The sequence below is a fragment of the Hakea prostrata genome, chromosome 11 (genome assembly GCF_041222555.1).
Source record: "Hakea prostrata isolate BN-2017 chromosome 11, UWA_Hpros_2, whole genome shotgun sequence".
NCBI classification, from domain to species: Eukaryota; Viridiplantae; Streptophyta; class Magnoliopsida; order Proteales; family Proteaceae; genus Hakea; species Hakea prostrata.
This window is the reverse complement of record NC_142610.1, coordinates 18,533,417-18,552,301: the sequence shown is the minus strand read 5'-3', so window position 1 is coordinate 18,552,301 and position 18,885 is coordinate 18,533,417. Positions and strand designations below refer to the sequence as shown.

Below are 18,885 nucleotides of genomic sequence, written 5' to 3'. Positions count from 1 at the left end.
AACAAAAAAGCATTTTTATCGCTTCAATCCTCACACTCAAAACTGGGCCCAGAGGTGAGACCTAGGATGGACCCCACTAATTTTTTTTATTTTTTTCTCAATATTTATTGGTGGGTCCTAGAACTAACTTTGACTTTATAAAATTTATCAAAATAGTGATTTTTCATCTTTTTAAACATTTTTATCCCCATTTTGTAACAAAAAAAATAAAATAAAATAAAAAAATAAAAATAAAAATTTTATCTCTAAAATTAACTATATCGGTTTATTAAGCAACCATCACCTTTTTCCTGCAACCCAACTCACCTTTTTTTTTTTTTTTCTTTTTTTCATAGTTTCTTTTATTGTTGCCCAATGTGTCGCTATTGTTAGTTTTAGGGGTAAACTAACAATAGCGACATATACACCCTTAATGTCAAAATGGGATGAAAAATCACTATTTTAGTTAGTTTTGTAAACTCTCAAGGTCAGTTTTGATTAATTTTGTTAGTTGACACATTGAGTTGCTATTATTGTAAAGGAAACCTAAAAGTAATTAATCAAATAATTTTCTAAATTGTTGATAGAAGAGATTTTTTATAAACATATACACCCTTGGATTGTCACTCTTGACCTTGTAGTAAGAACTAAGAAGTAATAAGGGGGTTGGTCCAAGGAAACCTAAAAATAGCTAATCAAATAATTTTCTTAATCCTTGATGGATGCAAAAGATCTCCTTGATGGAAACATCTACCCACCCTTGGATTGTCACTCTTGACCTGTTTAGTAAACTGAGTTGGCAACCAAAAAAAGAACTAAGAAGTAATGGTGTTTACTGAGTTTTCTTTGAAGGGAGTGTAAATCCTTTCATCGTACTAGGGGTGTCAATAGTTCTGTCTGGGTCAAGTTCAGTTTGAATTTCTCAAATTGAAAGCACCAAACAAAAACCACAAATCATTACAAAAATTTCAGTTTCACTTAGGTTTTGACTTGATGCTTTTTAGGTATTGGTTGGGTTCAGATTGTATCGGTGTGAGACTTTTACCAACCCGTTATCAAAACTGTTTCACCTCTTTCAAATTAAGAATGGTATTAGGGTCTTGGATCTTACCTCTTGGGTTTTTTAATGGTTTGGTTCAATTAGCGGTTTGGTCAATTGGTTTGGACTAACAAACCACTAATAGGTGGACCAAACCAGTTGGAAACCAATAGGTTTTTCAATCCCCAACCATACCCTGTTCCATTAGCCTTGGGTTGGTCCGCTTTGCATTTTAACTAATTTGATCGATACTAAAAATGATATTCCACCATCACACATTTAGATGAGGTAGATATGTTCATGATGAGGTATATATGTTTATTAGGTGTAATTTACTCAAATTCAAGCTATTGACCTTAAATTCTTATTGCACTTTCATGACCATTCATGTTCATTACCACAAGCGGGGTTAAGGTTGTTAAATGAATTAATTTCAATTCATGGTAATGAGGTGAATATGATAATTAATTCTCTATTTAGTGAAGATATTAGATCAAGGTGATTTATTCCCATTAGTGAAGAATGGATAATGTCATTGATTCTCCTATTTGTGAGGGAGATGAGTCAATACAATTCAATGATCTAATTCATTATCATGAGAATCTCAAAATGTGTGGTTTAGGCTTACATAAACCCAAGTCCGTCATTGCAATTGTATGCAATTCATATACTATTCACACTTGCATTATTAGTTATTTATTTATTCACGAAGTTTTTTTTCTTCTTCCCTTTGAGTTTATCTTAGTGTTGTGCTGTATCTTTTGACTCCTTGAAGAGACTAGAATAGTTACCTCATTTTTTAATTGGAGGTTGATTTATCTTAGATGTAGTGTTGCAAAAAACCTTTGGTAGTGGGATGCATTAATTACCTTAGGGCCGGACAGAGTCCGGGATCAACGAGATCAAACTATAGATCAAATCTGGAGTTAATAAATTAAGTTGGTGGGAGAGGGCCCTAAAACTATTGCCGGTTTGGGTGCAGAGCTGTCTCGATTTCACCCTTTAAAAAGGCCATTTAAGATTCGGTGATCTGAACCGATTCCTCGGATCTGCCCGCTAAAGGCAACATTTAAAGTGTGATTCAACCTCGTCTGTTGGTGGTTCGTTCATTTGCAACATCAAGTTCTTCAGTTTAGTTAAGAATCTTCAATTTTCAATTGTATTGCAATTCAATTATTATATTTTTAGAATTTGTAATATAATTTCCCAACATTACTTTTGCTTATTTTCTTTTCATCATTAAAAAAAAAAAGTACAGACAAATTTTAAGAGACTCAGTGACTTTCATTGCTTCAATTTGCTGCCAAAAAATCAATTAAATCAAAAGGAGCTGTCGGGACTCCTACAGCTCATTTTAGAAAAAACTGATGTCCCCAAACCATCAACTTTAGCAGCTTGTGGCAGTGTATTTAAATCAAGCAGATCTTCCAACTTGACTTTCATCTCAATTTCTCTGATGCAAATCATGGTTTTTACATTTCCATCAATCAGATATGTTTTCTTCAAAACAAAAAAAGAAGAATTTTTTTTGTTGGTCTACGTTTTTTATAGGCAATTTTTTTTTTTAACAATTCTCAGTTTTTCTTTGCCCATATAAATATTGAATAAAGCGAGATATTTTGTTTGCCGCCATACTTTATTAAAGTAAATGGAATCCTCATCTCTAAGAGAGATAAGACATGTATTTATATTATCAATGTATCAAATACAGAATATGAAAGGACTATAATATTACATTTCATATTGACGGTCTATCATCCTTAATACCCTCCCTCAAAGTCAAGGGTCCTTTAAGAACCTTGAGTTTGGAACGAAGAAGCGGAAAACGAGTGGGAGATAGACCCTTGGTAAGGATGTCAATTTGTTCACTAGTAGAAATATAGCGAACCACAAGATCTTTCTTGGCGACTTTATCACGAACAAAATGAAAATCAATCTCAATATGTTTGGTACGAGCATGAAAGACCGGGTTGGCAGAAAGATAAGTAGCACCAACATTATCACACCAAAGACGTGGGGAATGAGCTTGAAAAACACCCAACTCTTTTAACAAAGACTGTATCCAAGTAAGCTCAGTAGTAGCCAAAGCAAGGGCCCGATATTCACTCTCCGTACTAGAACGAGCAACATTCGGTTGTTTGCGTGATTGCCAAGAAACTAAGTTGGAGCCAAAGAAGATGAGAAATCCACCTTGAGACTTTCTATCATCAGGGCAACCAGCCCAGTCAGCATCAAAATAAGCCTCTAAATTAGTAGTGGTGGAAGAAGTAAGATGAAGGCCAAAAAGAATGGTCCCCTTGAGATACCTTAAGAGCCTCTTTAGAGCAAGCCAATGAGTCTCTGTTGGAGCAGCAAGAAACTGACAAAGTTTATTGACTGAAAAGGACAAGTCCGGTCTTGTAAGTGTAACATACTGGAGACCCCCTACCAAGCTTCTATATAGGGTAGGATCAGCTAACGGCTTTCCACAAGAGGTCAAGTGAAGAGAAGCCACCATGGGTGTAGAAATGGGCTTAGCATCCAAGAAGCCAGCATGAGATAATAATCCATAGATGTATTTCTGTTGAGAGAGAAGAATACCAGAAGCAAGAGGTATCATCTCAACTCCCAAGAAATATCGAAGCGTCACCAAGATCTTTTAGAGAAAACTCCATGGAAAGAGTATGAATAAGCTCAGTAATCATCGGAGAAGAAGGGCCAGTGACAAGTATATCATCCACATAAACTAAAACATATAAGGGTGTAGTAGAATGTGCTCGGATGAAGAGAGACGAGTCAGTCTTAGACCTCAAAGCCAATTTGAAGAAGAAAAGTACTGAGGCGGTGAAACCAAGCCCGAGGTGCCTGCTTAAGACCGTATAAGGACCGTTGAAGTTTGCAAACATGAGATGGAAATTGAGAATCCATATATCCAGGTGGTTGGTGCATATACACATCCTCTAAAAGAGAACCATGCAAAAAAGCATTATTAACATCCAACTGGCGAACACTCCAATTTGAAGAGACGGCTAGGGCAAGAATAATGCGAATAGTTGTCGGTTTGACAACGGGACTAAACGTTTCTTCATAATCAAGACCATATTCCTGAGTGTAGCCTTTGGCAACCAAATGGGCCTTGTGACGATCAATAGTACCATCCGACTTGCGCTTAATGCGATACAACCATTTACAGCCAATAATGCGACGATTAGTCGGTGGTGGAGTGAGAACCCATGTCTTATTAACAAGTAAAGCATTAAACTCATTGTCCATAGCTTGGCGCCAAACAATAGACTTAAAAGCTTGACTAAAACATGTTGGTTCAAGATCACTAATGGCAGCAACAGTAAGTGCAACAGGTAAGGGATGCTTAGTGGCAAAGTAACTCTTAGGAATTTTGGGAACTCGAGTTCCATCCTGTGAGCGAGTGAGCATAGAGTGAGTACGTGTAGGAGGTAAGGCCACTGAAGATTCAACGATGGGCCCAGCAGCAACATTTAACCCATTATCAGATAAGTCCACCATAGAATCAGTGATGGGCCCAGCAACAACTTTCAGCCCATGAGATAACAAACCATTATCAACAGTAGGAATCATAGTAGGTGAACCAGCAGAATTTAAAACAAAATTATGAGCAAGCCCATCAAGAGTCCAATCTAGTCCATTAGTTATTACAGAACCATTAACAGGTAAAGTACCAGAAAAATGTAAATCTTTTGAACATAGATCAACTGGAGAACAACAAGAGACATCTGGAGAGTGCACTGTTGAAGCAGCTGACACCACTTGAGCAACACAATCAACTGAATGAGGAGACACCACAGTGGCAGCCGGTGGAACAAGACCATTTGAAGAATCATGCTGTATAGGCTGCACATCAGAATGCTTCAACGTATGTGAAAACACAGGCTGCCCAGTATGCTGCTGTAACAGGTCTTCAGAGAACAAACCAGACTGATTGAGAGAACTTGCAGGTGCTGAAGAACGTGGCATAGTAGAACAAACAGGATGCTGTCCAGAAAATACAGCAACAGCAGGAGAACTACATACTACCCCAGAAGGCAGAGAAACAGAGTGACCAGAACAGGGAATAGGACAAGCAAGAGAGGGAGGAACAGTAGAAGAGAAATCATGAAAAGGGAAGTGGGATTCATTAAAAACAACATGCCTGGAAATGATGATTTTCCCTGTAGAAGTATTCAAACATTTATAACCATGATGTTTGGGGCTGTAGCCAAGAAAAACACAAGGAGTAGAACGAAAAGCAAGTTTGTGTTTATTGAAAGACTGAAGCATGGGAAAACAAGAACATCCAAAAACTCGAAGAAAATTATAATCGGGATGACGATGAAAAACTCTATAAAAAGGAGAGTCAAAATTTAAGGCAGCAGTGGGTAAACGATTTATTAGAAAAACAGCAGTAGTAAAAGCATCCCCCCAAAACCGAAGGGGTAAGCTAGAATGAGCTAACAAAGTCAGCCCCATATCAACAATTTGTCGATGTTTTCTTTCTACCCTTTCATTTTGTTCAGACGTATGTGGACAGGAGAGTCTGTGATGAATACCACATCTTTGAAGAAAAGAAGAGAAACTACGATATTCACCCCCCCAGTCAGACTGAAAAAACTTGATAGTAGAAGAGAACATATTTTCAACAAGTACTTTAAAAATCTGAAAAATTTGGAAAGCATCAGATTTATGAGAGATAGGATATATCCAGGTAAAGCGAGTGTAATCATCCACAAAAGACACATAGAAACGATGTCCTTCAGTAGAGGGTGTGTGAGAAGGCCCCCAAAGATCAGAGTACACTAACTGAAGAGGAGCAGTAGACAACATACCAGATCTATTAAAAGGAAGTTTATGAGATTTTCCTATCTGACAAGAAGAACAAACTGATGTAGTTGGAATACCAACAGAAGGCAAATGAAAATGCCTAATTAGCCTATTCACTGTTGGATATTATTGAGCATGACCAAGTCTAAAATGCCACAAATCTGGAGAAGAATGCAAAGCAGATAATGCCAAAACAGAATCCTTAGAACACATCACCACAAGAAGTTTGTACATACCATGTTCAACAGGTCCGGTGTGGAGGACATGGCCCGAGCAAGGATCCTTAATGTGAAAATAATTTGCATGAAATTCAAAATAGACATGGTTATCAGTTGCAAACTTATGAACAGAGAGAGTAAGTTGTGTGATGCGAAGGAACATGAAGTACGGTGTTCAGGACTATAAGATTTATCAGCAAGTTGAAAAGAAGAGTCACCAGAGTGTTGAATATACATACCCGAGCCATCTCCAATTCTAACAGTATCATTACCCAAAAATTCTGAAGGAGAACTGATAGAACTTAGATCAGAAGTGACATGATGAGATGCTCCTGTATCAGGTATCCAGTTCATAACATTGCCAGAGTGAACAGGAAGCTGAGATTGAGGAGAAGCGGATGACCAGGCAGTGTGAGCTTGAGGTGTAAAGGGCATAGCACTATGACCAGAATTTTGTGAAAGTTGATAACAAATCTTGGCATGATGACCTGGTTTATCGCACAATTGACAATATATACGACCTTGAGAGTAGCCAGATCTACCAGTGGGTCGCCCTCCCTGAAAATTCCCTCTCTTGGATCGACCAAAAGATCTAAATCCACGAGTGCCAGAAAATTGGCGAGAAACAGGGGAATTTCTTGATGTTCTTGAAGAACCATTATCCAAAGTGGTGGAAGCCAAATTTACAGACAAATTTGTAAGATCTTGAAAAGCATTTGCAACACGCATTTCTTCACAATACAACAAACCATGTAGATCAGCCAATTTGACAAGAGTATCACGAGTTGTGACAGAGGTCACAAAAGCTTGGTAATCGGACCCCAAACCACCAAGAATGTAAAGAGGTAGATCAGATTCAAAAAGGGGCTGTGAAGCTAAAGCGAGATCATCAGAAAGCTTCTTGATCTTTAACAAATAAGTAGACATAGAATCAAAACCTTTTCGAATCGTGTGGAGTTGCATCCGTAATTGCATAACTCTGGCTTGAGATGCAGAGGCATAAGTGGAAGCCAGAGCTTGCCAAACCTTGCGAGAAGTACGCAAACCGACAACTTGCGAGTGAACCGTATCAGTCAAAGAAGATAGTAACCAACTGAGGAGAACTTGATCTTGATGATTCCAAGTGAGATACGCCGGATTTGCCACTGGATTTTCAGCTGTAGGATCCAAGAACGGTGATGGAGGTAGTTGAGAACCATCAACAAGACTCATAAATCCAGAAGTGCTGAGAATAGGTAGAAATTGAGATCTCCATATGAGATAATTTTCACCGGACAGCTTGATCGAAAGATAATGATGCATACTTGAGAATGGAATTGAGGCAGCAATTTGTGATGTTGTAGCAGAAACGGAAGAATCAGAGGTGACGGAGTCAGAAGCCATGAACAAATGCAGAGGGCAAACCCTAGAAAAGAACTCAAAAAAAAAAAAAAGAGAAGAAACAGAAAAGAACGCAAGAACCAAGACTCAATTTACTGAGAAATAACCCGTGCTCATGATACCATATTAAAGTAAATGGAATCCTCATCTCTAAGAGAGATAAGACATGTATTTATATTATCAATGTATCAAATATAGAATATGAAAGGACTATAATATTACATTTCATATTGACGGTCTATCATCCTTAATATACTTTGACAATAGACATTTAAATGTCCCTCAAAAGTAAGTAAATATATCCAAAACATATAAAATATAATGAATCCTATCGTGAAACACAATCATCCCCATGGAAAAATTTCACATTGCTCTCAATGATCATGAGAGAAATTATAGAAATATAATTCACTATTGGTCTTTGAAACATACAATTTCGTCACCTGTTCTTTCAATGTGATTGATTTCCTCCAATATCTTATTTTTGTCATTTGGAGTTTTATCATTTGTTTTTTTGGGTGATTTTAACAACATAGAGTAGACATTCTCTAACAAATTTTGAAGCACTTATGTTCCCACAAATTAGTATAGTCACTTCACCCAGTTCTGTTTCATGCAATCCTCATGATACTTGAATATTGTTGGGTTCTAACACAACTCATTATCATTTCATGAATAGGCATCTAAAGTAATTTCATGGAAGGGAAAATATAGATTGGGCATGGAGAGCTAGCAGCTATGTCCAATATACAGGGTGAGAAGGGCTAGGGGAGAGAAGATGAAGATCATTTGAGAAAATTGGGGGGAAAAGATAATAGGAGAACACTGCCCGGTCGCGTAGATCTTATACCAGCATAAGAGTTAGTGAGAATACATCTAAGGGTATTGTTGAAGAACAGATTTTTCAATTTACAGGGATGAAGATTGTCATTTAAGACATCTGTGTATAAGCATAAGTTTTAGAAATTTTCTTCTAAAAAAAAAATGTTAGAAACTAACTAAAACACATTTCAGATACTAAGCCAAATCAAAGGTAGGTGAGCAACTAATTCATTCCCTTTATTTGGCAAGCTAGAGTAATCTCAGTGTCTTCAAGTATCAATGCTTTTCCAAAACTTGATTGCTAATGAACACCACTCCCATAATAGAACTTCATTATCCAATGATATTTGTTTTTTGTTTCAAAGGAACCTGACTGTTCTGCAGTAGAATGGCCAAATTGACTGAAAATAATCCAGGTACTTCATGGGCATCCAGTCTTCAAACTCTTTCAATGAAATTTTACTCTCAGATGGTGCATGCAGCCTCCAAAGTTTCATTTGATGCTTGGCTAGAAGATTGTTTGTGCAACATCATCAACCATTTTCTGAACAATATCCAAGTAGCAACAGATCCTGCTGCAGTCTCATCTCCTTCTGAAATATAGACATTTTGTAAATCTGGAGATTCTGTTGCTGTCTCTTCACCCTCATGTGGTAGATAAGAGAATTCTAGAGAATGCAGTGAAATTACAAACTAAGAGAATGTATAAAAAGTAGAAAAATGGCAAAACATGACAGTGAAGAGGATCAAAACCCACTCTTCAAGTCAATAACAAACCCCAATTGGTAGCTTAGGATAGGAAAAGCCTTAAGCACTATTGTTTTCAAAGAAGATATGAACACCTGATAGATCATATACATGAACAAACTCTCAAAATTCTCAAAAGTGGGTTTTCATCCTTTTGCAAAACAGACGTTGATCTCGACCGTAGGCAGTTCTGAAGCACAACCCGTTAGTTTTGTGTTGGTTCGGGTTAACCTATTAGTGACCCCTGTTAGTTCGAATTGAATGTACTGAGCCATTACCCAAATCAATTGTTGTAACTCGTTAGAATTATGTTGGTTTTTAGTTATTAGCTTTGACCCTTTTATAATCGTACCTTTACAATTACACTGTCCTTTCTTAGTTTTCTCCCTCTTGTTTGCTTGCATGAATACACTTTCTCTTCAAAACTTCAAATGTGAGATAAATACGTGAACAAGTATTATTGACTATTGTTAGCGATCATTAGACAAACAATTTTTATGAAATCTGAATCTATTCCTATTATTGTTTTCTTAGTCACTAAGACCTCAACTGGATCATTTCCCATCATTTAGGAATCTTTTGGTTTTTTAAGAAACTTCAACTGTGAGATAAATATGTGAACACGTGTTATTGACTATTAACAATCATTAAACAAACAATTTTCATCAAATCTAGGACCATTTTGTTACTGTGTTACTGTCTTTTCAGTCGCTAAGACCTCTGCTAGATCATTCCCATTATTTAGTAATCTTTAGGGTTTTTATTTATTTTTTATTTATTTATTACTTTTTTGCTTATTCTTTTAGAATAATCTTTTTTTATACTTTATGTATCAATTAATAAACTTTTTTCAATTAAAATGATATTTTGTATGTAGCTATGATTCTATATTGATATCTCATGTGTTATCTTTTTAATAAGATTTTGAGTTTATTTTACTCTTTAAAGACGTAAGAAAGTTAAAAATAGTTGTTTTGTTTGGATCTTAAACCCATAAGCCAACATCTAAAATCCATATAATTTTGAACTTTGAAATGAGCTATAGTGGTTTGATAATAGGCTTGTAATGATGTTAAACCAATTCAACCGAAATTTAACCATTAGTCAACTCAACCAGTTGCATCAAACTGAAGTTGTTATTTTACAAATAGTTTCTATTTGGGTTTTGATATTTTCAACTTGAAACCATTACATTTGAATCAAAACTGCCTCAAACCAAACCATTCACATCCATAGTTTTAACTAGTTTTGTTAATTAAAACATTGAATCTCTACTTTTAGAAAGACAGTCCAGAAAGTAACTAATTTTGTAATTTAGAAAAAAAAAATCAGCTACCAAATTTTATTTTTTGATAGAAAATATGCGCCAATTCAGAAAAGCAATTTAACGCTTGATCTCCTGAATGTATCGTGTCCGGAAAACAGGTTATTTTAGGATAAATTCCATTTTTTTTTTTGGGTAATAAACAAAATCCATATCCAAAAAGTGGTTTTTGAAAATCTCCCTTTAAAACAAATGGAGAGCTGAAATGAAGTTATAAATGCTGCAACTACGCAACAACTGGAAAGAGAGACTGGAAAGAGAGACGAAACCATTTTCACTCGATGATTTCTTGCTGAGGGAGAATCAAATGGGTGAATTACTGCTCTATTTTTTATTCTCTCTCTACTTTCTTTTATCAGATGTGATTATGTTAATGGGTATTTGCCAAATTCCAGTTTCACACTTTAACTGAGTTGGGCGTCTTTTCAATCCCAGCTGTTCCTGCAAGTAGTTGTCATGGGACCCTAATACCACCAGCCCTTGTTTCGATCTTTCAAGATAACCCATCATTATCATCTAATTTCTAGCCCTACCCTTGTAATTTCATTCCTTTTTCGAGGTCCTTAATTCATCAAATTTTGTTTTCTCATAGCTTTTTGGCCCATCTATTTTCTGGGTTTTCTAATTTGATTCTCTTTACGACTGGTGGTTTTCTTCTGCGTTTTGGGTTATTTCCTTCCTCACGTAAGAATTCCATCTTTTCCTTTTTTTTTCCTTTCTGCTGTAGTGATAGATTAGAGGTTTATCAGGTTTGGGGTCAGTATTTTTCATGCTGGTCTACAAAACGGCCTTATGAATCATAACTAGAAAATTTTGAAATTAATGGTGACGGCTAATTATAGAATGTGTTACTGATTTTGGGTACTTTTCTGTCATTTTGCTATTTTTCCAGAATTGAAGGTTTAAAGAACCGGTGGAAGATCTTGCTTGCTAAAGGTTAGCTTCTGTTTAGCCGGAAATCGAAAACGAAAAAAATCTGTTCTTAACTGAAAAATATTGGAAGTCGAATGTTCATTTCAGTTTTCTTTTTCTTCTTTTTTCTTTCCCCCAACTTTACTTTGCGATTTCCTCTGAGCAAGCAAGAAGAAAATTGAAAAAAAAAAAAAAAAGAACCTGTTGTCCTTCTTATTAAAATTAGCAACATTTCTTTATTGTTGTTGACTATCAATGTGAGGTTTGAACAGTGAAACGAGTGGGAAATCTATTGAGGGTGTTCTCAATCATGATTAGTATCTAGGAATGATGCGTGGAATTTACTGCAAGGGTCCTTATCAGAGGAAAAAGAAGGTTTTTCTTTTCTTTTCTTCTTTTTTTTTTTTGGGAGGTGGGGTTTTCTGGCGCTTTGGTGTTAATATATGTTGTTTGAATCTGAAGAAATTTTTTTGACTGTTGTACTGATTGTAATTATATGTCCATGCGGAAAAGTGTATTTTGTTAATGGTTTGATTCTCATAGTTGTGTTTAATCAGCAAAAGGGAACAAGACATGGGACTCTATGAAGGATGAATTTCTGTGGGCCTGTGTTGTTGAAACAGTGATTATGAAGGGAATTTATGGTGAACGGCTTTTTCTATTGGAAAAGCAATTTTTAAAATCATTGCAAACCCTTAATAGAGATACCATTTCTTCCCTCTTCTTATTTATGGTCCTGGTTTCTTTGTTGTCTTTGTCACATTTCATTATCTATAATCACTAGTCTTCTACTGATTGAACTGCCCACCATTTATATTTTCTTTTCTTTTCTTTGACCCACACCATCTTTTATTATGAATTTTTATTATAAGAAGATATTTTCATGAACTTCTATCTAACTAAGTGTTTCACCCGTTTTGTTAATAGGTCCTGAATTCTTCCAGAAATCCTACTCCTATTGTGGAGATAATCACCACTGAATTCCATTCTTCCTTGTTTCGTTGTCCTGGGGGGTTGTCTCCAGCTCTATACAGTTCAATTTGATTCTCTGGGCGATTGTTTTGGTTAATTCTGTTTTCTTACCTCAATTCTGAAACATCTGCTCTCTGCAACTATATCCCTGGAAAAAGAGTTGTTGTTTTATAGATACAGGTCTGGAACTGAACAATTCTGGTTGACCAATTTACTAGTTGGTATTCATATCTTTTACAGAAACAATTTAGTTCCAACTTTCAAGATACAATATAGAAAACCAGGAGTCCTTTGACATCCATCCCTTTGCAGATACTCCTGAAAAGGGTGAAAGAATCATATAGAAATTGAAAGCAAATCTTTCATTCATTTGTGGTTCTGGGGATTCATTCTGTTGTAGATTTCCTTTTCTGTCTTCCGTTTCAAGCTACCTCCTGTGGATGAAACAGTTCTGGACAGATTTGAACAAGTGTAGATGACTACAGATGAGAGAAGCAGTAGCTTCTTGTGGAGTTGGCAGCAGGAGAAGGCATTTGAGAATGCTGTTGCCATTCATCCTGAGGGTTCTGTGGATCGGTGGGAGAAGATTGCAGCTGATGTACCAGGGAAAACTGTTGCAGAGATCAAACATCACTATGAGCTTTTAGTTGAAGATATTAATGGAATTGAATCTGGGCTTATTTCTCTGCCATCTTATGCTACTTCTTCAGATGGTTCAACAGACCAGGCAGCTGAAGCTGGGAGTACTAAAAAGGGCAGTCAATATGGCGAATCTCATAATGAATCTAATCATGGAGGGAAGACATCAAGGTCTGATCAAGAACGGCGCAAGGGCATAGCTTGGACTGAGGAAGAACACAGGTAATGCATACATGTACTTGTTTTTTGTTTGTTTTTTGGTTTGGTGTTTAGTATTTGGATGCTGATATATTGCCTCTGGTAGAGATAAGTTATGGTTGCTCTATTTTATTAGTAGTAGTGGCTATGGTTTAATTTTATATATGCTTTGCAGAACAGTTCTCAGCTCTGTATCAGGTTCTTATCCTGATGCTACTTGCTTTGTACTTAATATTCTATTAAAACGGTCTCTTTCTTCTCTGTTATTCTGCTCCTATGGCTCCTATGGCTTGGTTAACTGACAGAAGAACCCAAGCTGAGGTATTAACCATCAGGCTTGCAAATCAATGTTATGACAAGGAACATGGATTAAAATGGAAAAGCCACGAGGTTTTCATAATATGCCTCAGTTGCAAACTTGCAGTTCTATTATATCTGTGTTGAAACTCAAAAGCTTAAGGAAATTCTCTGCTTTTATTAGAATACCTTCGGCCTTACACATTCACTCTCTTAGGGGTGAACAAAGGAATGAAGTTCTTTTTGACCTAGATTAGTTAAATGGGTTCATTCTTGCATGTTAGATGGATCTGCTGACTGGGATCAGTATCACTGGAGAATGATCCTGGATTCTATACCAGTCTTTAAATTCTTGTACGAGAGTGGAAGTCCATTATTCAAATTCGTGTGCCTGAGATTGGAAGTGCATTGTTCAATTGAGGGGAAAGCGTTAGTTACTCTGCCACTTGATTTAGCCAAATCCTCTTGCAATTCTATTTGCTTCATATGACCTAAAAAATAAATGAATTGTTTCACTCCCATAGTTGTCAAGCGTCACCTAGGCGTCCAGGCTCTTTGGTGGCACCTAGAGGTGTCCAGGTGTCGCCTTGATACCCCCCCCCCCCAACCCCGTTGCTCGCTTGGGCGCTGAGACAACTAATTATCATTCATTCATCTTCAATTCAACTTAAAGTTATTAAACGTGTTCCCTCAATCCATTCATGATAACACTCTGAGGATCATGGCATGGTCATTAATGAAAATCCATTCTCATTGTTATCAGAAGTAATAGACTTTAGAGCTTGCAGCATATACTAAAAGATTTTCCTGATTCAATGGTACCTTTCTAGAATTTAATACTTACTTTGGGATGCATTGGCCTGTGTACATTTGTTTGCCGAGTATGTGTTTATATGCTTAGCATGGCAGACATTACAGTAAAGCATTGTACTATCTGGAGGTGTGTTAACCCTTTTCTTACTCCATTCTCGACTTCCATTAGCTTTTATGTTCTTTTAGTCATTCTTGCTACATAAAGCCTTTTCTTACTTCAGGTCGTTTGACTTCCTCCATCCTTGTGGAGCCTTCACTTTGTACTGTATTACTATCAATAACTATTCTAGAAGCACCACAGAATACGTGTGCACTTGCATTTAACTTCACTGTGTCTGCTACAGCTATTTACTATTACAGTGGACAGATCAATTGTGGGTTTGAGTATGGTGGGTTGGGGGAAGAACAACAACAATCTATGGTCATCCATTTTCAATTTCAAGATCCTGGGCTACCTGGATTTCAATAAGCCTTTTGCTGGTCTGTGTCTGATGAAAATAAGAAGCTTCTGGTGTGATTACCAGCACACACACAAAGGCAAATGCATGGTATGAGAACTCACTGAGATCTCAGTAGTATCTCCTTATTTTGGCTGATTGAGACTAGATTGCATAGGAGTTCATATCTCAGTCATATCTTTGTAACATACTGAGTTCTCTGCATATCTTGGAACTTTGTGTAGTTTTATGTTGCCCACCCTATTCTGGGTTTGATATCAGCAAAAAAAGAATTTACCCATCTCAGCAAGATCTCGGTCCAGCTTGGCTTTTTGGACCCCTTAAGTTCACTTCCAAGATTGAGTTTGCAAACTATATTCAAATACAGGCAGACCTCTCAAAAAAAAAAAGTGTTCCATGACAACTGATAAAACTAACTATCCACACAAGTAAATTACAGAATTTGTTCAGCTAATGGATAATATCCTTTTATTTATTTTGGGGGTATCAAGATCATGCTGGTGGTTTAATCAAATGAAAACTAAAATGTTCAATTGGACGCTTTAGTAGCTGAATTTCCAGGGACAATCTTATACAATATAAAAGACATCTTGTTTGAGAACACCAATCTTTGAAACACAACCCTTGTTACAGTGATCTCTTTCCTTTTCTTCTTGATGTATAGGTGTGTATTGGGCGTTCTTTTGGCATTCTGTTTGTATGCTCCCTTAAGTTGTCAGTGTCTCCATATTTTTTCAGCTTAGTCATTCTCTTTTATGTTGGAATATTAATTAATCTAATTATCAGAAGGTGTAGGATTTTGCTGATTATATAATCTTCTGCTCAAAGCCCTCTAGGTATTATCAGTAACTGCAAGTTTCAAAATTGTATGAACCTATGTTGCTTGTGTCTGTTCTTGCAATAGAAAATTTCCTCATATTTGTGTTTTTTTTGGCACGTCTCTTTTTAATTATTTTAGTAGGTTTCTCCTTTGTGGCATTACCGAGTTCTAGGTTTGCTTCAACCTTGTGTCAGGTTATTTTTCAAGATTTTCATGCTTTAGTATTGTCTCACACTCTAGCTTAAGAGCTATCTGATCTAATCCTTGTAAACCTGCAGCTAGAATGTTTCTAGACCCCCCAATGTAGTATATGTTGTCATGATTTTTTGTTTTTCCTTTTTGTGGTCAGCATCTAAATCTCTGTTTATTTCCTTGATTATTTGGGATTGGTTAGGAAATGTTATTATTTGACATGTTAAATCTAAAGCCCTTTTGTCCTCTCATTATAAGTTAAATCTTGAATGCGGTGTGAATTGATGCACAGTTGTATTGGGGTAGTTGGATCAATCTCTCCTGTAAGTAGGTCTAGGTGCAAACTTGGGAGACCTACAAAGTGCTGGTGTCAGTCCAATGTGCTTGAAACAAGCTTTTGTTAGTTATGATATATTTTAGGCCTTCATTTTTCTTAGGTTTCATTATTATGAGCCTAATTTTTTATAAGTACATGTTTAGTAGTTAAGTGTTCGAGTAAAACTAATATACTTATAGGGCGCACCCAGTGCCGAAGCTCCCACACTGTGGGGTCTGGGGAAGGGACTTTCTAGGCAGCCTTACCCCTGCTTTGCAGAGAGGCTGATTCGAACCCGCAACCTCCAGCGCCCAATGGAGAGACTCCACCATTGCGCCAGGCCCGCCCTTCAAAACTAATATACTTATAGCTTTAAGAATTGTGTTTTGAGCCTATTTACTCTTAAGCCAATAGTTGAGAGCGATTAGTGATGCATCTATGACTCAATTTAGGAGATTTTGGGTCTTATGTTTATGTAAGACATCTCCTATCAATTGGAGTCAACAGTTTGAGCTGTTGGGCTGCATGTGTAATTGCTACCCTAAACCCTGTTCTTCTTCTCCATTAACTACAAGGTTAGCTTTTGAGATTTGAACCAGTATTCTTTTGGTTGTTGTCCTGGGCTTCGATAATATCAGAACTAAAAATCCCACCGCCACTATGCATCCTATCTTCATTTTTGGTACTGATTTTCTAGATCTGGTTCCAGATTGCTGTTCTACTTCTATTGCTGAATCTTTTTATGGTTTCTGTTCTATCTCAGACCTGCATTATCCATTGATTTAGAAATCCTTCACTTGCTAAAAATCTTCACTTTTGATTTCTGAACCTGGTTTTTATTTCTATTTCCTGATCTTCTAAGCAGTCTTTATTCTGATTCGTAACCAAATGGATTGCTGTTCAAATTCTGCAGCTTTCCAAGTTTTGTACTCCCAATAAGATTACATCTCCAAATTCGTCCATGAGGATTAGATAATCTTTTGCAAAAACCTGCCATACTTACTATTTGCTAATTATTCTATCAGAATTTTATGCATGTCAATTTTTATTTAATTGAGTTCTTCATTTTTCTCTTGATCTTGTCCTTACTCCTACTCCTTTGATTATCAGTTTATCACATGCCAATTTCCCACTGGAATTTCCCATGCTCAGAAGTATCAATGTGTACAGAGTATGTATCTTTGAGAATTGAACATTGTGGAGTCCATGTTGACATCTGACCTAAATAGTTTTGCTGATACATCTTTAGACATTTGAAAGTAAATGTTCCTCCTTGTGTTTAACAGTTGCACTTGCCTTCAAATTGATTGCCTCCTGGCTCTTCAAATCAGTTATTTGTTGTTCATTTGTGGTGAATTTTGTTTGTAGAAGATCCTCTTTGGTTACGTCATAACCATCTTTAACATTGAAACCATTGCCCCCCTCTATCTCTCTGGTGGTGTTTGTGGATATGTTCATTGGACGATACATAACTTGATACTCTTTGTATTTAGATCTAGTGTCATGCTTCACCATTCTTGCTATTGAATTATCTTTTTACTACCTTTGTTTTGGATGGATCAGGTTGTTTCTTCTTGGGTTGGAAAAATATGGAAAAGGCGATTGGCGGAGCATCTCTCGAAACTTTGTGGTGTCTAGAACGCCTACACAGGTGGCCAGTCATGCACAGAAATATTTTATTCGCCTGAATTCAATGAATAGAGAGAGGAGAAGATCAAGCATCCATGATATTACAAATGTTGGTAATGGAGATGTAGCAGCACCCCAAGGTCCAATCACTGGTCAAACAAATGGGTCTACTGCTGGATCTTCAGTTAAATCTTCCAAAACACCATCTCAGGTCCCAGCTGGTGCCCCAGGAGTTGGCATGTATGGTACTACCATAGGGCAACCGATTTCAGGCCCCCTCATTTCGGCGGTTGGTACTCCTTTAAATCTTCCTGGCCCTCCACATATGGCCTACGGTGTGCGACCTCTGGTACCTGGACCTATTGTTCCTGGTACCCCAATGAACATGACTCCAATGACATATCCAATGCCTCATACATCTGCTCATAGGTGATTAAATTTTCAGTTTCTGTGTGTGTAAAGAAAGAGAATGTGCAGTTCATGATGGGTCCTCTCTGTTTAGAGCAGATCAGGGTAGCCTAAGTTGCAACCAAAGATTATGCAGTGCCATTATGGGTTCTTATTCTAGTCTAGACTTAAAAACTAGATTTGCCTAAATAAGCCATAGGAAATGAATTACATGTACATGTACAGAAAAATAATTAGTTGGTAGATCAGGCTATTTGTGTTTTGTTGGTTACCATTAGTATTGGTTGAAGGTGCTAAGACAAAGGAATGTGTAAAGAGAACAATTCATATTTGTATTATTCCAGTGGTTAGGGCATGTTTTTTGCCATGGTTTTGCAAAGTTGATAATCTCTTGTGGACATATTTGGTATCAAAAAGAAAGATTTGTGGAACTACATGCTGCTTTTCCTCAGCATTAGCTGTGTGGTGATATTCAATCCAATCCAACCCAACCCAACCCGTTGCATGATGTTGACCATGTGGAGTTGATGGCATTTTTTTTTTTTCTCCTTCAGGTGAAGAAGAAATTTATTTATTGAGGTTGAAACCTCTAGGTAATTTACATCCCAATCTATCAAAAAGAACCCAAGACACACAAGGGGAAGGGTGTCCAGATCCTTTGCCCCCAACTTGACCATGCCCCTATGCCCTCGCATTTACATGACATAGGGGAGAGGAGTGAACTGATTGAAAGAAATCTTGTGAAGACAATTTTTTGGTTAATGAAATGTAAAAAGATTTATTTTCTTTCGTTTCATTTCTAAAAGGCAATTGTTGCATTAATGATCTCGTGTCATTGTGTTACCATTGATTTGGGATCTTTTACTTACAAAAATAGAAGAATATGCTTCTCTCACACATTTCTATT

General features: G+C 36.8%; 2 protein-coding genes across 9 annotated transcripts; one reads left to right on the top strand and one right to left on the bottom strand.

Moving 5' to 3' along the window:
• Positions 1 to 2,756: 2,756 nt before the first annotated feature.
• LOC149000569 (uncharacterized) lies at positions 2,757 to 7,434 on the bottom strand. Its single transcript, XM_089139189.1, has 3 exons — positions 6,291 to 7,434; positions 3,806 to 5,184; positions 2,757 to 3,653 (listed from the first exon to the last, which is right to left on the bottom strand). The coding sequence occupies exons 1-3, from the start codon at positions 7,432 to 7,434 to the stop codon at positions 2,757 to 2,759; spliced, it is 3,420 nt and encodes a 1,139-aa protein (XP_088995315.1).
• A 3,057-nt stretch (positions 7,435 to 10,491) lies between these two features.
• On the top strand, positions 10,492 to 18,316 carry LOC149000568 (transcription factor SRM1-like). 8 transcript variants are annotated; one of them, XM_089139891.1, is made up of 4 exons: positions 10,492 to 10,635; positions 11,217 to 11,260; positions 12,164 to 13,069; positions 17,505 to 18,316. In XM_089139891.1, exons 3-4 carry the CDS (start codon positions 12,684 to 12,686, stop codon positions 18,001 to 18,003), a joined length of 885 nt encoding a protein of 294 aa, XP_088996017.1. In that variant the 5' UTR covers positions 10,492 to 10,635; positions 11,217 to 11,260; positions 12,164 to 12,683; the 3' UTR covers positions 18,004 to 18,316. The 8 variants fall into 8 exon arrangements, with proteins under 8 accessions (XP_088996017.1, XP_088996016.1, XP_088996015.1 ...); XM_089139890.1 differs by having other exon boundaries at positions 11,794 to 13,069; XM_089139889.1 differs by having other exon boundaries at positions 11,780 to 13,069.
• The last annotated feature ends 569 nt before the right edge of the window (positions 18,317 to 18,885 follow it).